Here is an 18,798-nt window from a genome sequence, read left to right on the forward strand (position 1 = left end):
TGAAGCTTGCATTGTTTATTATTGCCAATACCAGGAGAAACTTGGCACTGTTGTAACTGAGAACTACAGTAATAATTCTTCAGGCAGAACAGCTTAAATTTAATAAGAATAACTTTTCCTTCTGAGCCAGGAGATCTGAAGGCAAAGGGAGTCCCGATTTTACCCATCTATTTTATATATTCAGACTTTACAACCAATTTCTTTTATGGTACAAAGTGAAACTCAGCAATCATTTATGAATGGATCCCACACTCTTATTTAATGTGTGCCCTAACGCTAACTGGTAGCCAGAGACACTGCAGCTCCATGGAAGACACAGAGGATGAAAACTAGTGCTGCTTTTCTAAGGGCTACACAAACATTGTGCAACATCCAGCAGGACTGTGCTTGACATGGACCTGAGAGCTGATGCATTTAAGGAAAGGATAGATGTAGTACTTAGGGACTTGGTTTAGCCAGTGGTATTGGTGGTAGCTGGGTGGTTGGACTAGATGATCTTAGAGGCCTTTCCCAGCCTTAGTGATTCTATGATTCTAAATTCCTGGATCTCAGTGCCTACGACCCCTGCACGTAAACCACCTATACTTGATTAGTCCTCTGAGAGACAAATGGGGTCTGTGTCCTGGATGGCTGCAGAGGACGGACTTTGCAGAAAAATAAACTGAATTAAATTTAAAAAAGAGGTAGGCAGAGAGACATAAAAAATGATCTTCCCGGAATCCAGGCTGAATGTTTAACAAGAAGGAGAAAACAGAGTTATTCAGAGGCAGCTGCTGTGTTTGGGAGAGAGGAGAAGGGAAAGGAGATGAACGTACAGCTTTATTTCTCCTTTGATTCTGTAACTAAGACCAATTCTAGCAAAACTCTCCAAAGACTTGGAGAGCAAAAATAGATGCTTTATTTCCAACCTCTCTCCCTTTTTCTTAAACAAAAAGGTCATGTCAGAATGCACCAGCTTGGAAACGTTGTGAGGAGGACGGAGGACGAAGCAGTTGCTGCAGAGATGAGAAAGGGTACTTGCAGGAAAGAAAACAAGGCAGGTTCAATGACTTCTCAGTGCTCAAAGACGCAAAGAGAGACTCCACAAGGAGCTGGTGTCCCCCCAAAGCACACAGCAGAGGCTGCAGTCCTCATGCTCTGCCCCAGCTCTGCTGGCATCCTGCCCCAGCTCTGCCGTGCGATGTCTGAAGAAATGGCAAAAGTGATACAGCAACAGAGCACACTGGAGAAAAATGCAAAAGGCAATGCTGCAGTTAGGGAACTAATTTGTTTTTTAGTCTAATGGTTATAATCAGCAGACTTCCTGAGTATCAATCTTCCTGAACCACAGAGGGGGTGAGATTATAGACTGACGACTGTAATTTTTACATATTAGACATCTAAGTGTCATTTTCAGGAGTCTGGTAATGAAAACTCCAAGAGACTTTTTTCCATCAATTTAAAGATTTTTTTTTTTTTCAGCATGACTACAAAATGATTTTATTTTTTTAAGGCAGGATATTTTTTAAATCACAGAGAAGTAAATTACTGCACTTCAGATGCTGACATTCGACACTAAATAATTCCTATGCTGACTCCAATTTGGAACATCGAGGGCGAGGGAAAGGAAAGGGAGGCAAACGAATATGCAGATGTGTGCTGATCGAGTTCTTAGGGCAAGTTATTCAAACAAAACCACTAAAATATAAGGGGACAATTATGAAAATTAAGGCTAACAAATTGGTATGTAATTTAATGAAGCAAGTTAATAACGGCATCCCACTTGGGATTAATCATAATATATTAATTAATAAGCATTGGGAAGCAAAAAAGCTGCACGTCAAAATCATTTACAATGCTGTAAACTGAAAGATAGCAATCCTGACATTCAGACGATCATTAAGCTAGAAGAGCACAGAGATCTGTTCCCCATGCAAAGCACGCAAGCAGCTCACATTAATGGTTACGACAGATCGTTCAAGATATTGAGCAGAGACACCATAAAACACACTGAAAGTGTTTCTCAGATTTGTAGGTTTGCACTGCTTTGGGGTCCAAGTCCTCTCAACTGCAAAAGAAAAGTTTACAGTTCCTTCCTAGCATCGCTCATTGTGATGTTCCCATTAAAAACAAAAAGCAATGGAATGTGATTCATCACAAAAACCAAAAGTTGCCCAGCAGCACACCGCAACCGGGAGCTGCCCTCATCAGACCAGGGAAGCAGCAGCACAAGTTATGAGACCCAGCAGTTAAGAAAGCATTTATAGTCCACTCAGGGAAAAAATTATCCAATTTTTGTCTTTAGTTAGAGGTTGTTCCAGACACACTGGAAACAGCATTTCTTTCTCTATATGAACCTGAAATTAAAAACAAAATAAAAGCCAAAGTCTCTCTGTGCACTCTGGTATTTCACCCTGCGCTGCACAAAGAACCACATGACATCACTTTCTGCACAGACTGTGTTCCGTAAAAGTTAACCTGATAAAGAGATTCTCATTGGAAGTACTGCATTTTGGCATCATCTGACATAAAGTGGGGCTTCCTGCTCTCCTGCCTCAGTGGAAAATGCCATGAGTTCATGCAGCTGCAGAGAAGAAGGGACAGGAAGGCGATCGCTCGGGCGCACATAAGGCAGATTATCCTTCTACACCACACAGCCAGCCTGTGGATAGAAAAGTTTCAACACAGCAGGTTGCAGCCATCATGATCTAGAGACTGCAAATGCCTCTTGGCAGAACACAGGCAAGCAGAAGCAGAACGATGTGTTTGCTTCCAAGAACGATCTGTTTCAGCCGCCCTGTCAGTCTGTCTGCCTCCGGATCCAGCCCCCCTTTCGCTCACGCATTTGTACTTGTTCCTCCAAGCACGCCTGCTCCGATGTTCAGGCTGCTGTGTGAACACCTCTGCTCTTAGCAGACTCGTGCTTGGCCACATGGGCTCCTTCTCACGAGTGAGGCACTGCAAATGTGCAGCCACGTGAATAAGCAAGCATAGTGCTCTGCAAAGCAAGAGGAACTTGGCTCGCGTTTGTATGGGACGTGAGATGGGGATTACGAGGAGCCTGGGCTCAGCAGAGACGCCAGAAGCAAAAGTATTTCTCAGCGCTGGTGTCAGTCAACAGAAAGTTTCATAGAATCAGAGAATCGTTTGAGTTGGAAGTACCCTTAAAGGCCATCTGGTCCAACTGCCCTGCAATGCACCGGGACACCTACAGCTCCACCAGGTGCTCAGAGCCCATCCAGCCTGACTTTGGATGTCTCCAAAGACGGTGCACCTGCCACCTCTCTGGGCAACCTGTGCCACTGCTTCTTTGCTCTTATGTGCAGTACTGCAGCAGCCTGCTCCACAGATAACAGCCTGTGGAGTCTGAGGAACTCCAGACTTGGACAGGAGTTGTTTGCTTAGTACTCTCTAGAGGCAGGCCAAACATTTATGTCCTAAAATAAAGGATGAAGAGCCCTATTACAGAATCCTTTTTCACTGTTGAACAAAATATGAAAGATGACAAAACTGCACAAAGGTATGAAACAGAGCAAGGATAAAGCCTCGTTAGGCATTTGAAAGTCAGTGAGCACCAAAACTGAAACTGGCTATATATTTACTTTTTCAATCGCAGAGCTATTCCCCATCTGTTCTCCCTTTGCTTTCTTCCTTTACATAAAATATTCAAAAATATTCAAATTTCTCAAAGTTTCAAGAGAAGTTGAAACGAAATAAAAATCTGAACATGCAGATTTTGGATTTAGTTTAAAAATTCTTTTTTTTTTTTTTTTTTAATTGAAAGGTAGATTCTTTCAGAAACAAACATTTCCCTTGAATTTTTCCTACCCAAACCCAGCTTCCAATCAACGGGGTTTTAATGCAGGTTCTTAGACCAGCATGGGCTCTGACTGTTAGGCACCCAACCTCACATATTTTGGCTACAAAGACGGCTCTGGAGGCTGTTCAGTGCCATTCACGCTCTGAACTCAACCCAAATCTAGCAGGCTTTAAGAAATACTCATAATTTTCTGTTTAAATCCTCCACAATGCAAACTAACTGTCATGTTCTGATAGGCTTATCTCCATCTATTTACTGGAAAGTTGGGTGAGTATTTCTCTACTCCAGACATGATTCCTACTGCTATGTATCAACTGTACTGCACAAGGCTTTTCTCAGAAAAATGTATTCCATTACTCTACAGACTCTGCCTGCTCACATTTACTCAACTCTTATACCTTAGGGTACATATTTTCTACTTCTATGTATTATTCTTCAACTATACAAAGGCCCTAGTACTGCTTTTATTAGTAATGACTAGTAGCTTTAAATAGCTGCAGTGATTTACAAATACTTGGAAACTGTACGTCAGTTGGTAAGAACACATTTCAGATTGTTTTGCTCATCTTCTGTACCACAGAGGGCTACTAATATGTATGCATGCACTTCGACAAAAATAAATTACACTTTCAAAAGGCATTTAATAAATAGCTCTAGCCTACATGCATTTTCATTTCATGAAGATAATTTAAAAAAACCCACCCTGTACTAATTACTAAATAATACTCCTAATCAATAATAATAGTTTTATTATTCATAATTAGTATTCATTAATAAAATACCAGGAGTTCTACTGTAACCATTAAAAGAATTAATACTGTAATTTAATTTTAAGGTCTTTACATGTATCTGAAGTCTATTAAAATAAATGAAAAGCCTCTCAATAAGTCTGGGTGATGCCCTGCATGTTAACGATGCTACACGTTATTTGAGCTACCGCAAATCACCTTTAAGATATTGCCTAAACACTGAAGCAGTGATTATGATTCATGTAGGTGGACATAATAATGTTTCAGGGAAAGGGCACACTTCCTCTTCATTCTCATTTTCCAAATTAAGTTTTGCTCAGACTTTCAAGAAGTGCTGCAAGAAGGAAGACGTAAAATTAGGGCACTGCCAAGGGACGATGAGATCCTGGTGTCCTACCAGATATCCAAATAGCAACAGCATCTGAAGCAGTTAGCCACTGAAAATACCAGAGCCAGTTATGGGCAGGGAAGATGGGGGGAAAAAAGAGTTTCTAGGATAGTCAGAAGTGAATTCTATTATTTCAGAACCACACAAAAAGGGGCATATTTGTGTCAAATATTCAGTGACTTTGACTGTGTTCCACTGATTTATGCTGCTTTTAGCTCATTTGGGCTCTGTGAATAGCAAGTTAATGATTGCTTTTATGAAGCTCACCAAGAATTGCTATCAAAAATCTTGCAAAAGCAAAGCCACAATTACTATTTCTGTTTGTTTCATCGAAGAGCAAATCTCTGCATACATAAGCTAGTAGCAAGTATAAAGACATTCACACACAAATAACACCCATCTATAAAAGTTAAGCGCTACACATATTTTTCAACAGCCTTAATATTAGAAAAGAGAAACAAAATTGCTTCCCAGAAAAAGACCTGTAAACTTTTGATGTTTACGCCACGTACTTCTGAAAACACCATTAGCTCCATACTTGCTCCCAAGCAGCTAATTATCTTTAAAAATCTAGCCCTATACTGCTAACGCTCATGAGTGATCGAGGTATCAACATCACTCATCATTAGGAAGATAATTTTAATGATGAAAGCATTGCTAAAAGTTACTTTTAAATTCATTTTTACTTTGATTTCTTTAGAGATGATTTGTTTGAGTACCTGAGATACAGTAACTAATCACTGATGGTTTTCTTTGCAAATCATAAAATAGATTTATAGGCACTCCCTGCAGGAACAAGAATTCCATCACCTCCTCCTGAATTTCTGAGCTATCGAATATTTGATGAGCGCTTAGGGAATCAGTATTGTGTCTTTTCACAGCAGTAATCAAAGAATGAAGTATTCTCTGCTGTAATGAATCTACCACAGGCCCAAAAGATGAATATTTTAAACGCAAAAGCAATATGTTTGTTTTGAACACATTTAAGTTTGGCTTTAATAAAGCAATAGTGAAGTGTGCAATGAATTATATTGCTAGATGGTTAAAACTGGGCTGTGCAATATTTCTGAATGCATTTAATCCAAGTAACTATTCATTTCAAATGTGACTTATAAATATATATTACACGACTGTGTATGAATGGATGATTCAGGAAACAGAGAGATTTGTGCCTTCCCTTCCACTCCTGGCTTGCTTCAAAACCAGCTCGGCCTGACAATTAATTGAGGCCTGGAGCGAGAATATTATTAAGAATGAGCTGAACCTCACCGGGCTGAAATTACGCACCCACATGAACTATTCAAGGTAGGAACTGTTAAATCAAGACTGACGTGTCCTGTTGGCTCCTCAACCTGTCCTGGCGGATGGGTGGGCCTCGCCAATGAGTCCCATCACTGCAGTGTCGCCGCCTCTGCAAATCCTGAAGCCTTTAGTAAAGACAAAGAGGATGCTGCTGGCTGCAAACAATGGATAGGAAATTATGAGCCTTCCACCAGCACCGGTTGCACCTTGAGATGCACCAAGTAACCCCAACACTGACAGGTCCAGTTCTGCCAAGGAGGCCGAGAGAAGTCATGGGCAAACCTTATTTCTCTCCAAATCACTCTGATCTTTGCTTAAAAAACACAAACAAGTTTTCTTTAACAATAACAACAAAAAAAACCCAACACAGGAGGTTTTTGGCTTACACTGCTGCTTTGTATTTTGATATTTTGATTCCCTCTTCTTGAACTACAGTGAGTGCTTTCCACCACAATTCTTGCTTTAAGGAAAAGTCACTTCTTCCACAGATTCCCTGGCCCTCAGTGAAGAATGTTTATGGTCTGAATGACTGCTATACCTCCTGGCATCAGCAGAATGGAGCTCCTTCTTTCCATTTCAGCTTGTTCCAGCTGAACAGCTTTTAAAATAATTCAACCAAGAAGAGATGACAGGTGCCTAAGTCACTTTGCTACTCTGTCACATTCCTGTGGACTTGTGGCCTCTCTGAGAATGAGAGGTTCCTCAGAGGTAGCGTACAGAGCATAGAGCATGGTCAAGGGTTTCTCTGCTTGCTTTTTGTGTTTTGTACAGTGAGGCACTTCATCTTGTCCCAAATAATGAGCTACAGAAGAGAAGTCTGCAAGAATTTTCAGTGGAGCTAAATCATCTGCTGCTTCGTTATTTGTTGCATGTACAATGTTCCCTAGCACCCTGCTTGAAGTGATGCTATGGTCAGAAAAGGGTCCACGTATCTTTGGAGCCTTCTTCTCCATATGCCTTTTCACTTTAAAACATGCATGCCAGTGCAAAAATCAGCTTTCAGAACCCTGTTAGAGATTTCAGACTAGCAAAACATTTGCAAATTGAAAATACCTGTGGCAGAATCCCCACAGCTATTTCATGTGACACCACCTGAGCGTCTGCCCACAGCGAACTACTGAGATGTGCGTTTACAGCAGTTTGGAAATGCAAGCATTGTTTCCCAATTTTAGCTAGTAATGTTCTTCATTTGTCAGGTCAACTGACCTGCAGCATGGCATCAAAAAGAGAATTTATCAACAGAATTTATAATGAAAGCAAAGAGAAAAGCACATATGCGATTATCAGCAATTACGGTATAATTCCAAGTGCTTCAATTATCCAAGTTCAGAACCAATGTACTTTACCTGGAAATTGCCCTTGAAACAGTGAATTCAAAATGGAAAATTCTTATATAGTCTAAGTTAAATTATTTAAAAACCAGGAAAGAGGGTTCTTAATTATTTAATGTTTCACCAATAATTATACAGCTCAGTATAATGTTCACTCACTGGAGAACCTGATTTTCAAGGGAACATTTGTGAACATCAGTCAAACAAAACACGCATGCCAGACCCTGAATTCAGTCAGTGCAATGCACATTCATTCCAACACAGCATTAACACATTAGTCAAAATCCAAGTCTTGACTCAATGGCAAACCTAGCCAATAATTTCTACATTAAAATGTTTACACAGAAAAGCACCTGCAATTCAGTGTTCCAATATATTTTTAAAAACAAACAAACAAAAACAACACAACCAAAACAGTGTGCCTTGTATTACTATATTTCTTAAATGCTGTGTTCTAAATAACTGAGTTAGAGATGGGGCTATATACATGGAAAACAGCAGACTATGAAAATAGTCCTCAGAAAGTTAAAACTGTTTATCAAAATAAGGATGTGGACATCTTAAGGATATTTGCTTCAACAGTTCTGAGAGCCAGTTTCAAAAGGCAGTTTTGAAATTAGTTGCCTGAAATACTGGCTTATTTTGTGCCATGGGGAGTAAGGCTAAAGGAACACCAGGTATTTCTGAACAAAACAGCCAACAAAACCCCGAGCTGTGGGTCACCATCGCAGAGCTCCTCAGTCTAACATTGTATAGATCTGCAAAGCATTACCACCATCAATTAATAATCCTAAGCACAAAATCTTCACTTCCATGGGACAAGTTCTGGCCTCACGATGGGCAGCTCCCACATTGAGTACCCCACACCTCTCATGGGCCAGAAAATGCACAAGCCCTTTGAGCATGAGGGCTCTGGGCTCTACAAATCTTCCCAGGCAGCCTTCTGTCTCAGAGCAGAGCTACCCAGGAGGAACATCTGATACAGACAGGTTTAATGGCACACTGCTGATCTATCACTTCAACCCAGAGGCAAGGAACTGAAAAAAAAAAAAAAAAGGAAGAAAACCATTTCCTTTCAGCCACAAACTGACTTGTTGCTGGGTCACTTTGCCAAGGATTTACCTTACTCCCATCACTCTGGAAGAGAACAGTCTTTTTATCAGTAATGGCTTCAGATTTCATGGCTCCTGGAGCAGTAGAGCCCAGCTGCACCATCATCAGGACTTTACAGCCCAATGTCCTGTGGCCTGCAGGACTAGAAATGATGAAAAGTATAGATTTCTGGTTCTCTCAGGGGACCAACACACCTGGTTGTGGTCTCAAGGAGTCTGAGCTCTCTTGCAATCAAAGATTTTTTTTTAAAAAAACAGAATTACAGACTGTTTGAGGGTATTTTTAGTGAGTTCAATGGCTCCCTCTAAACTGTACAAAGTGGGATGCTTGATAACGCAGCGCCTGGCTTTGCAGGGGGGGGAATACAAAACAGTCCCACTTGTTGTTAAGATCCTTGAAAAACTGCTTTTTTTTGGCAGAAATGTCACATGTAGACTAGGAAACATTGTGACATGGGGCAGCATTTCATGCAGCCTAGGTGAAGCATATTTGGGCAGTGAATTGCAATTAAATTCAGGCAATTAAATTTAGACACACTATGCTGGAACATGTAATGCATACCGTGACATAGCACTTGCTCCTGACACCATACACACACAGCATCTCTTCATCATCACCTAAATCACAAAACAGTGACTTTGGTTGTTCTATTTCTAAACTGTTGTCACGTCAGGCCGAATTCAATTTGCCCAACCCTTCCGCCAGCACATCACCATTAACAAGTCTGGGGACGCATCCTGCCATGCCACTGTAAATTATCACAGCTCCACCAACTGCACTCTAACATGAAACGCCACAGAAGCGCTCAGAAATCAGCAGTGATGAATTTAATGTGCTAGCTACTTCCACTAGCCTGATGTCAGCAGAGTTGCAGCAATGTATGCAACACGAGGATTCGCCCTTTTATCCTTATCAAAGCTTTTGATCAAAGGCAGTGACATAAAAAAAAAAAAGACAACCTTATTTAATTTAAGCAGTACAGTCACACCTGTCACTCTAACATCATAGAGAAAGGAGGTATTTACATATGGGTACTTGCATGTTCTTTTTAATCTAACTTCACAGACATAACAGTAAGATCATTTTCTCCCACAGTAAGAGCTAGTGTGAAACCTCACAAAGGACTGATGTTTTCCCTTGCTCTTCCCTCCCTCATCTTTTCTCCTTTGAAAAAGCAACACCTCGAATTACTTCAAAATCTTCATTAGCTACTTATTAATTTGGGAAGCTTGACATAGAATCATCAAGGTTGGAAAGACCACCAAGATCACCTAGTCCAACTGTCAGCCCATGCCTGTGACTGCTCTATGTCACACAGTGCCACATCCACCCTTTTCTTGAGCACCTCTGCCACCTCCCTAGGCAGCCTGCTCCAATTCCTCACCGCTCTTCCTGAGAAGAAATTTCTCCTAAGTTTAGTGATACAGAGTTGCTCCAACTCACTCCATTCAGCTCGCCCTCATGCCAGTATAAGGACAAACCCTATTCCTGATCAAACCTGACCCAACCCCATGCTGCTGAACCACCAGGTGACCTGACCTGCCCTCCACCGTGATCAGCAGGCTGCACCCTGAACCAACAGATGAGCTCCCTGAGCATTCATGTTTTTGAGGATGCATTTCAAAATAGGGAATGCGTAAATCCACTCATTTGGAAACCAGGTCTCCTCAAGAACTTGTTACTATGACAATTTAGAAGAAGGTGCTGCAAATGAGACAGATGAAACGTATTGATTAATTTTCTCCCAAGCTATGTTTGAATTTTAAGTTTTCTCTACGCAGAATCAGTTCACAGCAGTTTGTTAGTATTCTGGGGACCTGAGCAATGTGCTTCAGCAGTGAAGGAAGTTCCATGATAAATGTGTTCTCAATCTGCATCTGTAAAGCGGCTATAAAATCGGAACAATTGATGCAAAATTCTTCATTACATTTCTAAATATGCTTATTTACATTTTAAATCACACATAGACAATATGAAATATTTTTCACTTAGACAGGTAGGAACAGGAAAACAGATGCATCCATTAAACCTGAAACAATTCAATGAATTAAACAGCACTTGGTGAAAGCTTTGGTTTATGGATATCACCCTTGTTTAAACTTACTTGAAAAAACACGGCCATGGCTCCTACTTCCCTGTTTTCTAGAACTGCTGTTCCAAAACTGTCAAAGTCATCGGGATTGTAGAAATAAATCTGCATCTGTAAAAATTAAAAACAATAACAAAACTACGTCAGTGTTGATTCATCCAGCTTTCAGTGAGGTAGTGCATATAGCTGTACATACAGCCAGTGTTATGAAACGGAGATAGAGGAATTCTGCTGAACAATATTGTTTAACTAGCATCTTGATTAATAGCACGGCCGCCCTACTGGGACAGTAACCAGGGAACAGAGTCAACGCAATGCATTTTAATAACAAACCAAAGGATAAACAGTATGGCCAGTCAGTTTGGATGGCAAACTTTGTGCTTTTTTTGCCAGGATCTCTTCATTTCTTTTTTTTTTCCAATGCAGGCTCATCTCCTGTTCCGTTAAATGTGCTAGACATTTTTATCTCAAAAACCATAGAGAATTTTTGAAAACGATTTCAGTGTTTAGAGATATTCCTTTACTCCTAAAGCAATTTGTAAGATAAAAGTGTGCCTCTGTAGCAATGCATTTTCATGAGCCTCTGATATTCAGGACTATCAGTTTGGGTCAGAATTCTTTCTGACTTCATTTTATGGCTTCTACTTCCAAAGCTTTAGTGCACAACAAGAAGTATAAGCGAGACAAAAATGGATATTCTGATGGCATTTTGGACAAATAACAAATTGCACTGTTCAGGGCAATTTTCACATCGTTACTGGGTGATGAGGAACAGTCCCACAGTGCAGCCGAATGCAGCTATAGGTATGCTTGGACTGCCCATGTCTCCTGGCACTTTGCTTGGCATCGCTCTCTCCTGTAAGTCTGTATGCAAGGAAACCCACTGATGGCATCAGCTGGGGCTTTTCTCAGATGGCAAAGCATGAGAAATCCTGCCTTCTTCAAATATACTTTTCCCAGATCTTGTGTATGGCCAGATGAGACGATATCCTTCCATTTCTCCCAAATGTGGGCCCACTCATTTTTACTGATTCACAGGCTTCCGGCCCTATATACTCTCTGTAATGTACAATACTGGCAAAGCACCTATATATCTAACAAAACATCACCATACAGAGAGAAGGCCAAGATGAAGATGGGTCTTTTCTGAGCTGGAGGTACTTTTGCAACAGGAGGATAAAATAAGACCACACTCCAAACTGCTCACAAAAGAAAAAAGGAGAAAAAAAAAAAAAAGGAAAAAAATCACCTGGCACTCACTCTAGCTTCATAAAACTGGAAAGCAATTTTCTCCCCCTACTTCGGCCTCCCTATTCCCAGCACACTCGCAGCACACTGGGATGCTGGCAATATCTCACAAAGTTGGTGCTGCCTCCAGGTCCGAACTCGTGCTTTGAACACACGCAGGCTGAGGTGCCACTGATCACTGATGCAGAAATTACAAACAGTTTGTTTCAGGTGGGATTGCTGAGACTTCAATTAAGTCAGCACAGATAAAAGCTCACGAAACACTTGCAAATTACATTTTACTCCCCTTTAAAATAAAGCCTAAAATGAGGTATACCTGATATAAAATACCTCACTATATGGCCCTCATAGGAGCTTGTGAAGAAAAGTATCACAGAGTGAGTTCAGCATATGCCAAAGTCATTTTGGATCAATTTTGCTCACGGCATTTTAAGGAAATTAATTTTTACAATACACTTTTGGATAGCAGTGCAAAGGGCTTTGGTAAAAAAAACGCTTAATTCAGATCGCTCGTCGCAGCAGTGCAATTTCAGAGACTAATCAAGAACCACACTCTGCCTTGATTACCAAACACACTGAAACATTTTCCCGCTGCTCCCTGGTGGTTTTCCAGGGAACGTGGTTCCTCTCCTTGCATCCATCAAGTCAAGGGGAACTGTCTTGTATGAAAAATTATCGTCATCTGTCATACAGCAGCTTCCTTACTCGCTCATACAGCTAGAAGGAACATTCTAGGAGTGGAACCTCCCAGGAATTGCTTTTACAGAATTTGCACACGCACACACTGCAAAAACAATGTTAAGAAGATGAAAAAGTTACATCCTCAAAGCTGCACGACTCAAGCTGCTCAAGAAGCCACACCTGGACACCTCAGCATTAGTATTATGACAATTTTCTGATTATGTAATCCCATGTTCTCTTCCATAACACAATCTCATCTGTTTTCCCACAATTTACAATAAAACGCAAATGTACTAAAGATTTCTGTTCTTTTTTACATAATATCTATAATCTCACATGCATTTATAGGTAGACACTTTGTTTAGTATTTTCCATGGATGGCACAATATTCTTTAAGTACAAATCAGGAATAAGACAGTTAGCCACAAAATTAATTTCACTGCATACTTAAGTGGCCTAAACATGCTGGAAAATTTTCATTATAACTCCTTATTATATAATTAGTATATACAATGTATGGTGCACTTTGCATATAAATGACTTCTACTGTCTCTGCCTGGTACATTCAAAGCAGTAATACACAATACAACAAAGGAGCATTCAAGCTAATGAAAATTTGGATCTTATTATGATACGTTATTTGTGAAATTCATAATGGAGAATCATTCAAGCTTGCACATCCCACCTGAATCCTGCCGTTGCCTGACTTCAGCACTGTAAGCCACTGTTTCACACATTTCTCTGTATGATTTCACACAGCTTCTAATTTCCAAAATTTTAAAAAAATCTATCTTCTTCAACAGCTCTGAATCCCTCAGCCACGGAAAGCCTGCAATGCCTTTCTAGTTTCTTTAGCTTGACACTAACTGCAATCACAACGCTCTGCTCCTCACTTCTTTGCTGTCAGTGCTCCAAATCACCTTCCAGTGGCACAGGTCCCAGGGGGCACAAGAGCCCTGTTCTCTATAGCACAATATATTACATTTATCAGCCTTTCACATCTAGACCAGCTACAGCTAACAAGGCCAGGAAAGGCTTACATGGGCTTTCTTAATCGCAGCAATGCAGCAAGCATATACCTTGTGAAGATCTATTACCAAAAAAAAAGGAAGAGCCCAAGCAACCCGAAAATTTCAGTGTTGTGATAAGGCTGAGCTGAAAGAGACCTGTGTGAGGCACATAAAGGTGCTTTTCTTGCAGGATGACTCTCACCATCCCGAAATTCTACTGACGACGACTGCAGTTACAGAGCTTCACCAAGTCAAAGGGAGGGCAACGCTTGCTTCTAATGGAAAAACTTCATGCTATGACACTCTTCACACTCTGAAAGAGTAGAATTGTTTTCACTCAAACTTGAGAGAGATTCGCTGTACAGCTGAGATTAAGCCTGAAAAAATTTCACTGAAGGAGAAAATCTTCAGAATGTCACAAGTGCCTTAAAACAGAGGATTAGCAAAAAAACCCTCACTGCCATAACCCAGGAGATAATTGCAGTCATCCTACAAAACCACGTCTTGTTTTCTACTCTTTTCTATCCAGAAATATGCCCAGCTGTTACTGTTTCCAAGCACTGCAGGCGTTTTTCCAGGCAACAACTCTTCTACAAAGAAATGCAGCACACACATCCAACACCTGAATTGTTTCCCAGCCCAGAGCATGCTCTTACTGCCCACCTGCAGTCCTGCACTGTGCCATAGGGCAGCAGTTCTCTCCTGCTCAGGTCAGCTTACTTCTGCACAAACACCTTTCTTCAAATACATTCGTCCAAACTGCAGCTATTCCCCAATAAAATTTGGGCTCCACTTTGAGGTTATTGGATTTTGACTCAGAACTGGTTTGCTATCACTTTGGTCTTACAAAGACTGGCTGTCCAAAATGCACACGTGCATTATTAAAATCAGTGCTCAGTTCTGATTTTAAGTGCAATTGCCTCTGAATAACTCAACGCTCCCTACGAAACATCACTAGCTTGCAAAAATGGAGCACACATCACATGAACAACCTCTACCCATCCATCACCTGTCCACAAATAAACTGTTTTGAGCTCTGTTTGGGCGCTCCTTCCCTGCTTGGCAGGATGGGCATGTGGACAGACACCACCATGCCTCTTACTGCCCCATTACAAAGGCAGAAAGTTTATATTCCGATGCAGACCATCATGGCTCAACTCATTCAGCACTTATGAGAGAAAAGCCACAAAGAGCATTTGATAGATCCCAAAAGACGTGCATGAGTTCAAAGCAATTCTAGGAGACGGGAAAGCAAGCAAGTGAATTTTCCATAGACAGATGCCAAGTATTTTAAAAATAAATAATTGAGACTTTTAAATTGGGCTGCTATCACCCTGTGCAACCTCCCACGGCAGATTTCTCTTTAGATTAAAAAATGAACAAAGGCTCATTGTGCTGTCACAGATGTGGAGTACAGAATATTCAATAGGATCAGGAATTCTGGTGGAAGGAAAAAGATCATCAGAATTAACTTTCTGCTCATTTCCTTCCAGCAATCCAAGGGCTACCATGCAATTTAAAGGGGGAAAAAAAAAAGAAAAAAAAAAGGTTTGATAGGCCAGCCAAATTCTTGATGAATCAGGCAGCAAGACACAGAGACAACAGCAATGGGTTTAGAGACAGAGTAATTTCACACAAGCAAAGTGCACAGGCATAAGCAGGTACACTGCAAATCCTTGCAGAGTGCTGAAGCAAACAACGTGAAGTCTTTCCTCTAAACAAAGGGGTTCTACAATGAATATACGAGCTTTTAGTAGCTCTACTCCTTGTATTCTAAGAATAAATTATTCTTGGCCACTTACACAGCTGGGTTTAAAAGCTCTCAAAAAATAAAATTAAAAAAAATCCACCAAAATCCGTGCTCACATTATGAATCATACATGAATTTTCTTAACTGAAAGCCCGTATGTAACTTATGTCTGCTTTAGACATGTGCACAGGGAACTAGACGATGTGATCCATTTGACTGGAATAAAAACTTTCTACAGACATAACGTAATCTTCACTGCAGCAATGAACATTCCGAGTTACTGTCCTGCAGTCGGTGTGTCTGCTGGACAGTGAGATGGGAGCAATCAAGTCTGACGTTTGGCTTCTCATTATATTCTCTTAAAAAATAACAATTAAAAAAGCAACAAAAAAACCCCAATTAATCATTTATAACATATTCTAAATCTGCTTAGAAAAGACAGAGGGGTGAAGGGAAAGAGAATCGTGATGTTTTCCATTTCTCCTACCAGGGTCTGATGTAATAAAATAGAGTACGCTGCATTCTTTCTAAAAGATAAAGCTGAACAGGAGAAGATAATGGCATGTTTTTCCTGCCTAGTCTATTATTCATCAGTGAATTTTTAACTACAGTTAGGCAGGTACAGAGATGTATTTTGAATGTCGTAACTTAGTATTTTACAGTCTAAAAGGGTGCTGGGTAGATTGCAAAACAAAGAGTCAGACGAGGTCCCTGCCCTAAAATAATTATGACTTGATAATGAAGACAATGCTGGGCTGAGAAAACGAAAGGAATTAAAACAACAGGAAGAGCAAAGATCACATGAGTGAAATAACAATTCAACTCAATTTACATGTTCACATGCCTTAGAAGCATGAGAAATTTACATTTAGTCTTTTTCTTTTAACGTTAAGCATTAATTATTGCTTCATTGTTGTCTAGAAACAACACAACAGGTGCATCTATGCTATGGATAAAGGTGAGGCTGAGGAATTTCCTAGCCCTTGTCACCTGTTACCCCACGTGCTGCCCCCAGCACTGGGCAGGTCCCACAGCAGCGCCATAAGGAGAGCAGAGCAGCGCTAGCAGGACTGCCATGTGCTTAAATGCACGGCTGGATGGGGGCCATATGACTCAGTATCCAGCGTGCTAAGCCCTGAATGTTAAGAGAGAATTACCTTGGCAAGCCAGAAACTTCCCCGATGTCTCCTTCCAGAAATAAATACCCCTCAGGCCTGCTTCTGTCCCAAACAAGAAAATCCACTCTTATGTGTATACAGAGTCATTACACAGTGAAGGCATACTTGATGCTAACAAGATGTATGTTGCATTCATTTGTATTTCCATAATATGAAAATAACGGTTTCAGTGTTTATGCTTTCCATAAGATGAAACTTTTTTGCAATTGCTTTGTACTCTGAGTAACAGCCATATGATTCACCATGAAATGAAGTCTGGAAAATCGTTTTGGATAAATGGAACTATAAATTCAATAGAATTTCCATGACAACATAGATTGCAACACTCTGCCACAAGTAAAATGTTATAAATCATTCAAAACCAACAAGAAATCAGCAGTAAGTCGTCTCTTTCACAACACACAGGACCCCAGAATTACAGAGCTGTGGTTATTACCTCACCACGCAGTGCCTCTCATTGCTGCATGCATGCAATGCAACAAGCATTTCATATCTGACCTCTTTCCAAACACAAGAAATCATAACACTAACACTTTAATGCCGATATAAACAAGAACTGAAGCATAATGAGCATAATTGAAACTTTCCTCCTTCTCTCATGTCCTAAAAACATTTTAAAAATTTTCATCCTGTGGCAAGTATTCCTGTGCATCCAAATACATCCCACTTCCTCGCTAGACTCAGAAAATTTAGGGGATTCCTTTTCTGGATGAGGGCACAACGGAGTGCTCAGTTTGTAAAAAAGATGCCAATTGCACATCCTAGGGATGGAAAGAAACCAATAAAATTATGTAAACGCACACACACAAAAAAGGGATAAAAGATTACACCACACAGTGCTGCTCATTTTTGCACCTCCTAGTGAGGTCTTGACATGTGGCATTTTTAAGCTCAAAGGCGTGGAACCGAGTGAATCCCAGATGACCCTCACTGCGATTTACCAACACTATGGCTGCGAGAAAGCCTTCAAAATAGAAAGCTGCTTCCCTCCTGAAAAGTTTAAGCAGCTCTTAAAATCAAATGAGAGACAAATAGCTCAATATTCTGATCTTTGGGCAGAAGTATGAATATCTCCAACTAACCAGGTCTTTCCATACCTTGGAAGGAGCAGTAATCAGCAAGTCCTTGGATTGTTCAAGGCTCATTTTCTCACGCTACAGGAGTCTCTGCTATCTTGGATAAATCGCTGCCCATTTCTAGGACAGTCTGGAGAAAGAAAACTGGGGCTGTTGTTCGTTTGCTTGATTTTGCAGTAAGGGAGGGTCAGGTACCTCATGGAGATGGAGCATTGCCTCTTGAAACCAACATCAACACCAATAGCTCATTCAAGCTGGGCAGTAGGAACAATTTCTTCTCCAAAAGAGCAGTGAGGCACTGGCACAGGCTGCCCGGGGAGATGGTGGAGTCATTGCACCTGGAGGTGTTAAAGAACTGTGGAGATGTGGCACTGAGGGATGTGGTCAGTGAGCACGGGGGGATAGGTTGGGGTTGGACTTGGTGATCCCAGAGGTCTTTTCCAACCAGAATAATTCTGTGATTCTGTGATATCTGATGCTGACACTGCTGGCATTTAGACCAGACATTTACTGCAGAAAGCTGAAGCCATGTACCCCTGGGCCTCTTCCCAGGCTATGGACACAAGCTTGGGTCTTGCACTGAACTTTAAATTCACTGCTACATTCTGACTCTGCTGGAGACTTTTATTATTTCTGAGTCTCACCCACAGTAGCTTTTGTCCAGACCCAACACGAATATGGCATATTTCCACTGGGATGATGAGTGTGTGTGCACAGCAACGTGCAATGCAGAGACTCTGCTTTCAGGGAGAAACAACTTTACTTTCTAAAGCTGTCCAAGTGGAAAAATTAGAAGCAGTACTTAACTGCTGGCGGGAGCGAAAAACTGAAACAAGCAATTTAGGAAGTGGCTACACACCAAATGCCACAGCAACTGAAAACAAACAGGATGGGCTGACTGAACAGAACAGCTCTGAACTCAGCCCAGCACTGACTGGTACAGAGTTCTTCATCCATTTCCCCTGGTCTTTCTGTAAAGAGAACTACTGAAAAAAGAGTTTCAGGCTCCAAAATACCCAGATTGTCCATACTTCAGCTTTTCTTTAAGGAAACCATTTACTTTCTTAAACATAAATAAGCGTTG

At 40.8% G+C, this 18,798-nt stretch overlaps 1 protein-coding gene across 1 annotated transcript in view; it reads right to left on the reverse strand.

Annotated features, from left to right (window-relative positions):
- The window catches only part of PTPRG (protein tyrosine phosphatase receptor type G), a 378,176-nt gene that overhangs the window by 121,976 nt on the left and 237,402 nt on the right, over positions 1-18,798 (reverse strand). Inside the window, exon 5 of the mRNA XM_042823259.1 lies at positions 10,787-10,882. Within this exon, the coding sequence (XP_042679193.1) occupies positions 10,787-10,882 (96 nt within the window). The remainder of the gene's footprint in view (positions 1-10,786; positions 10,883-18,798) is intronic.

This window comes from Centrocercus urophasianus, unplaced genomic scaffold (genome assembly GCF_019232065.1).
Source record: "Centrocercus urophasianus isolate 14NV4802_14NV808 unplaced genomic scaffold, USGS_Curo_1.0 seq_22, whole genome shotgun sequence".
NCBI lineage: Eukaryota > Metazoa > Chordata > Aves > Galliformes > Phasianidae > Centrocercus > Centrocercus urophasianus.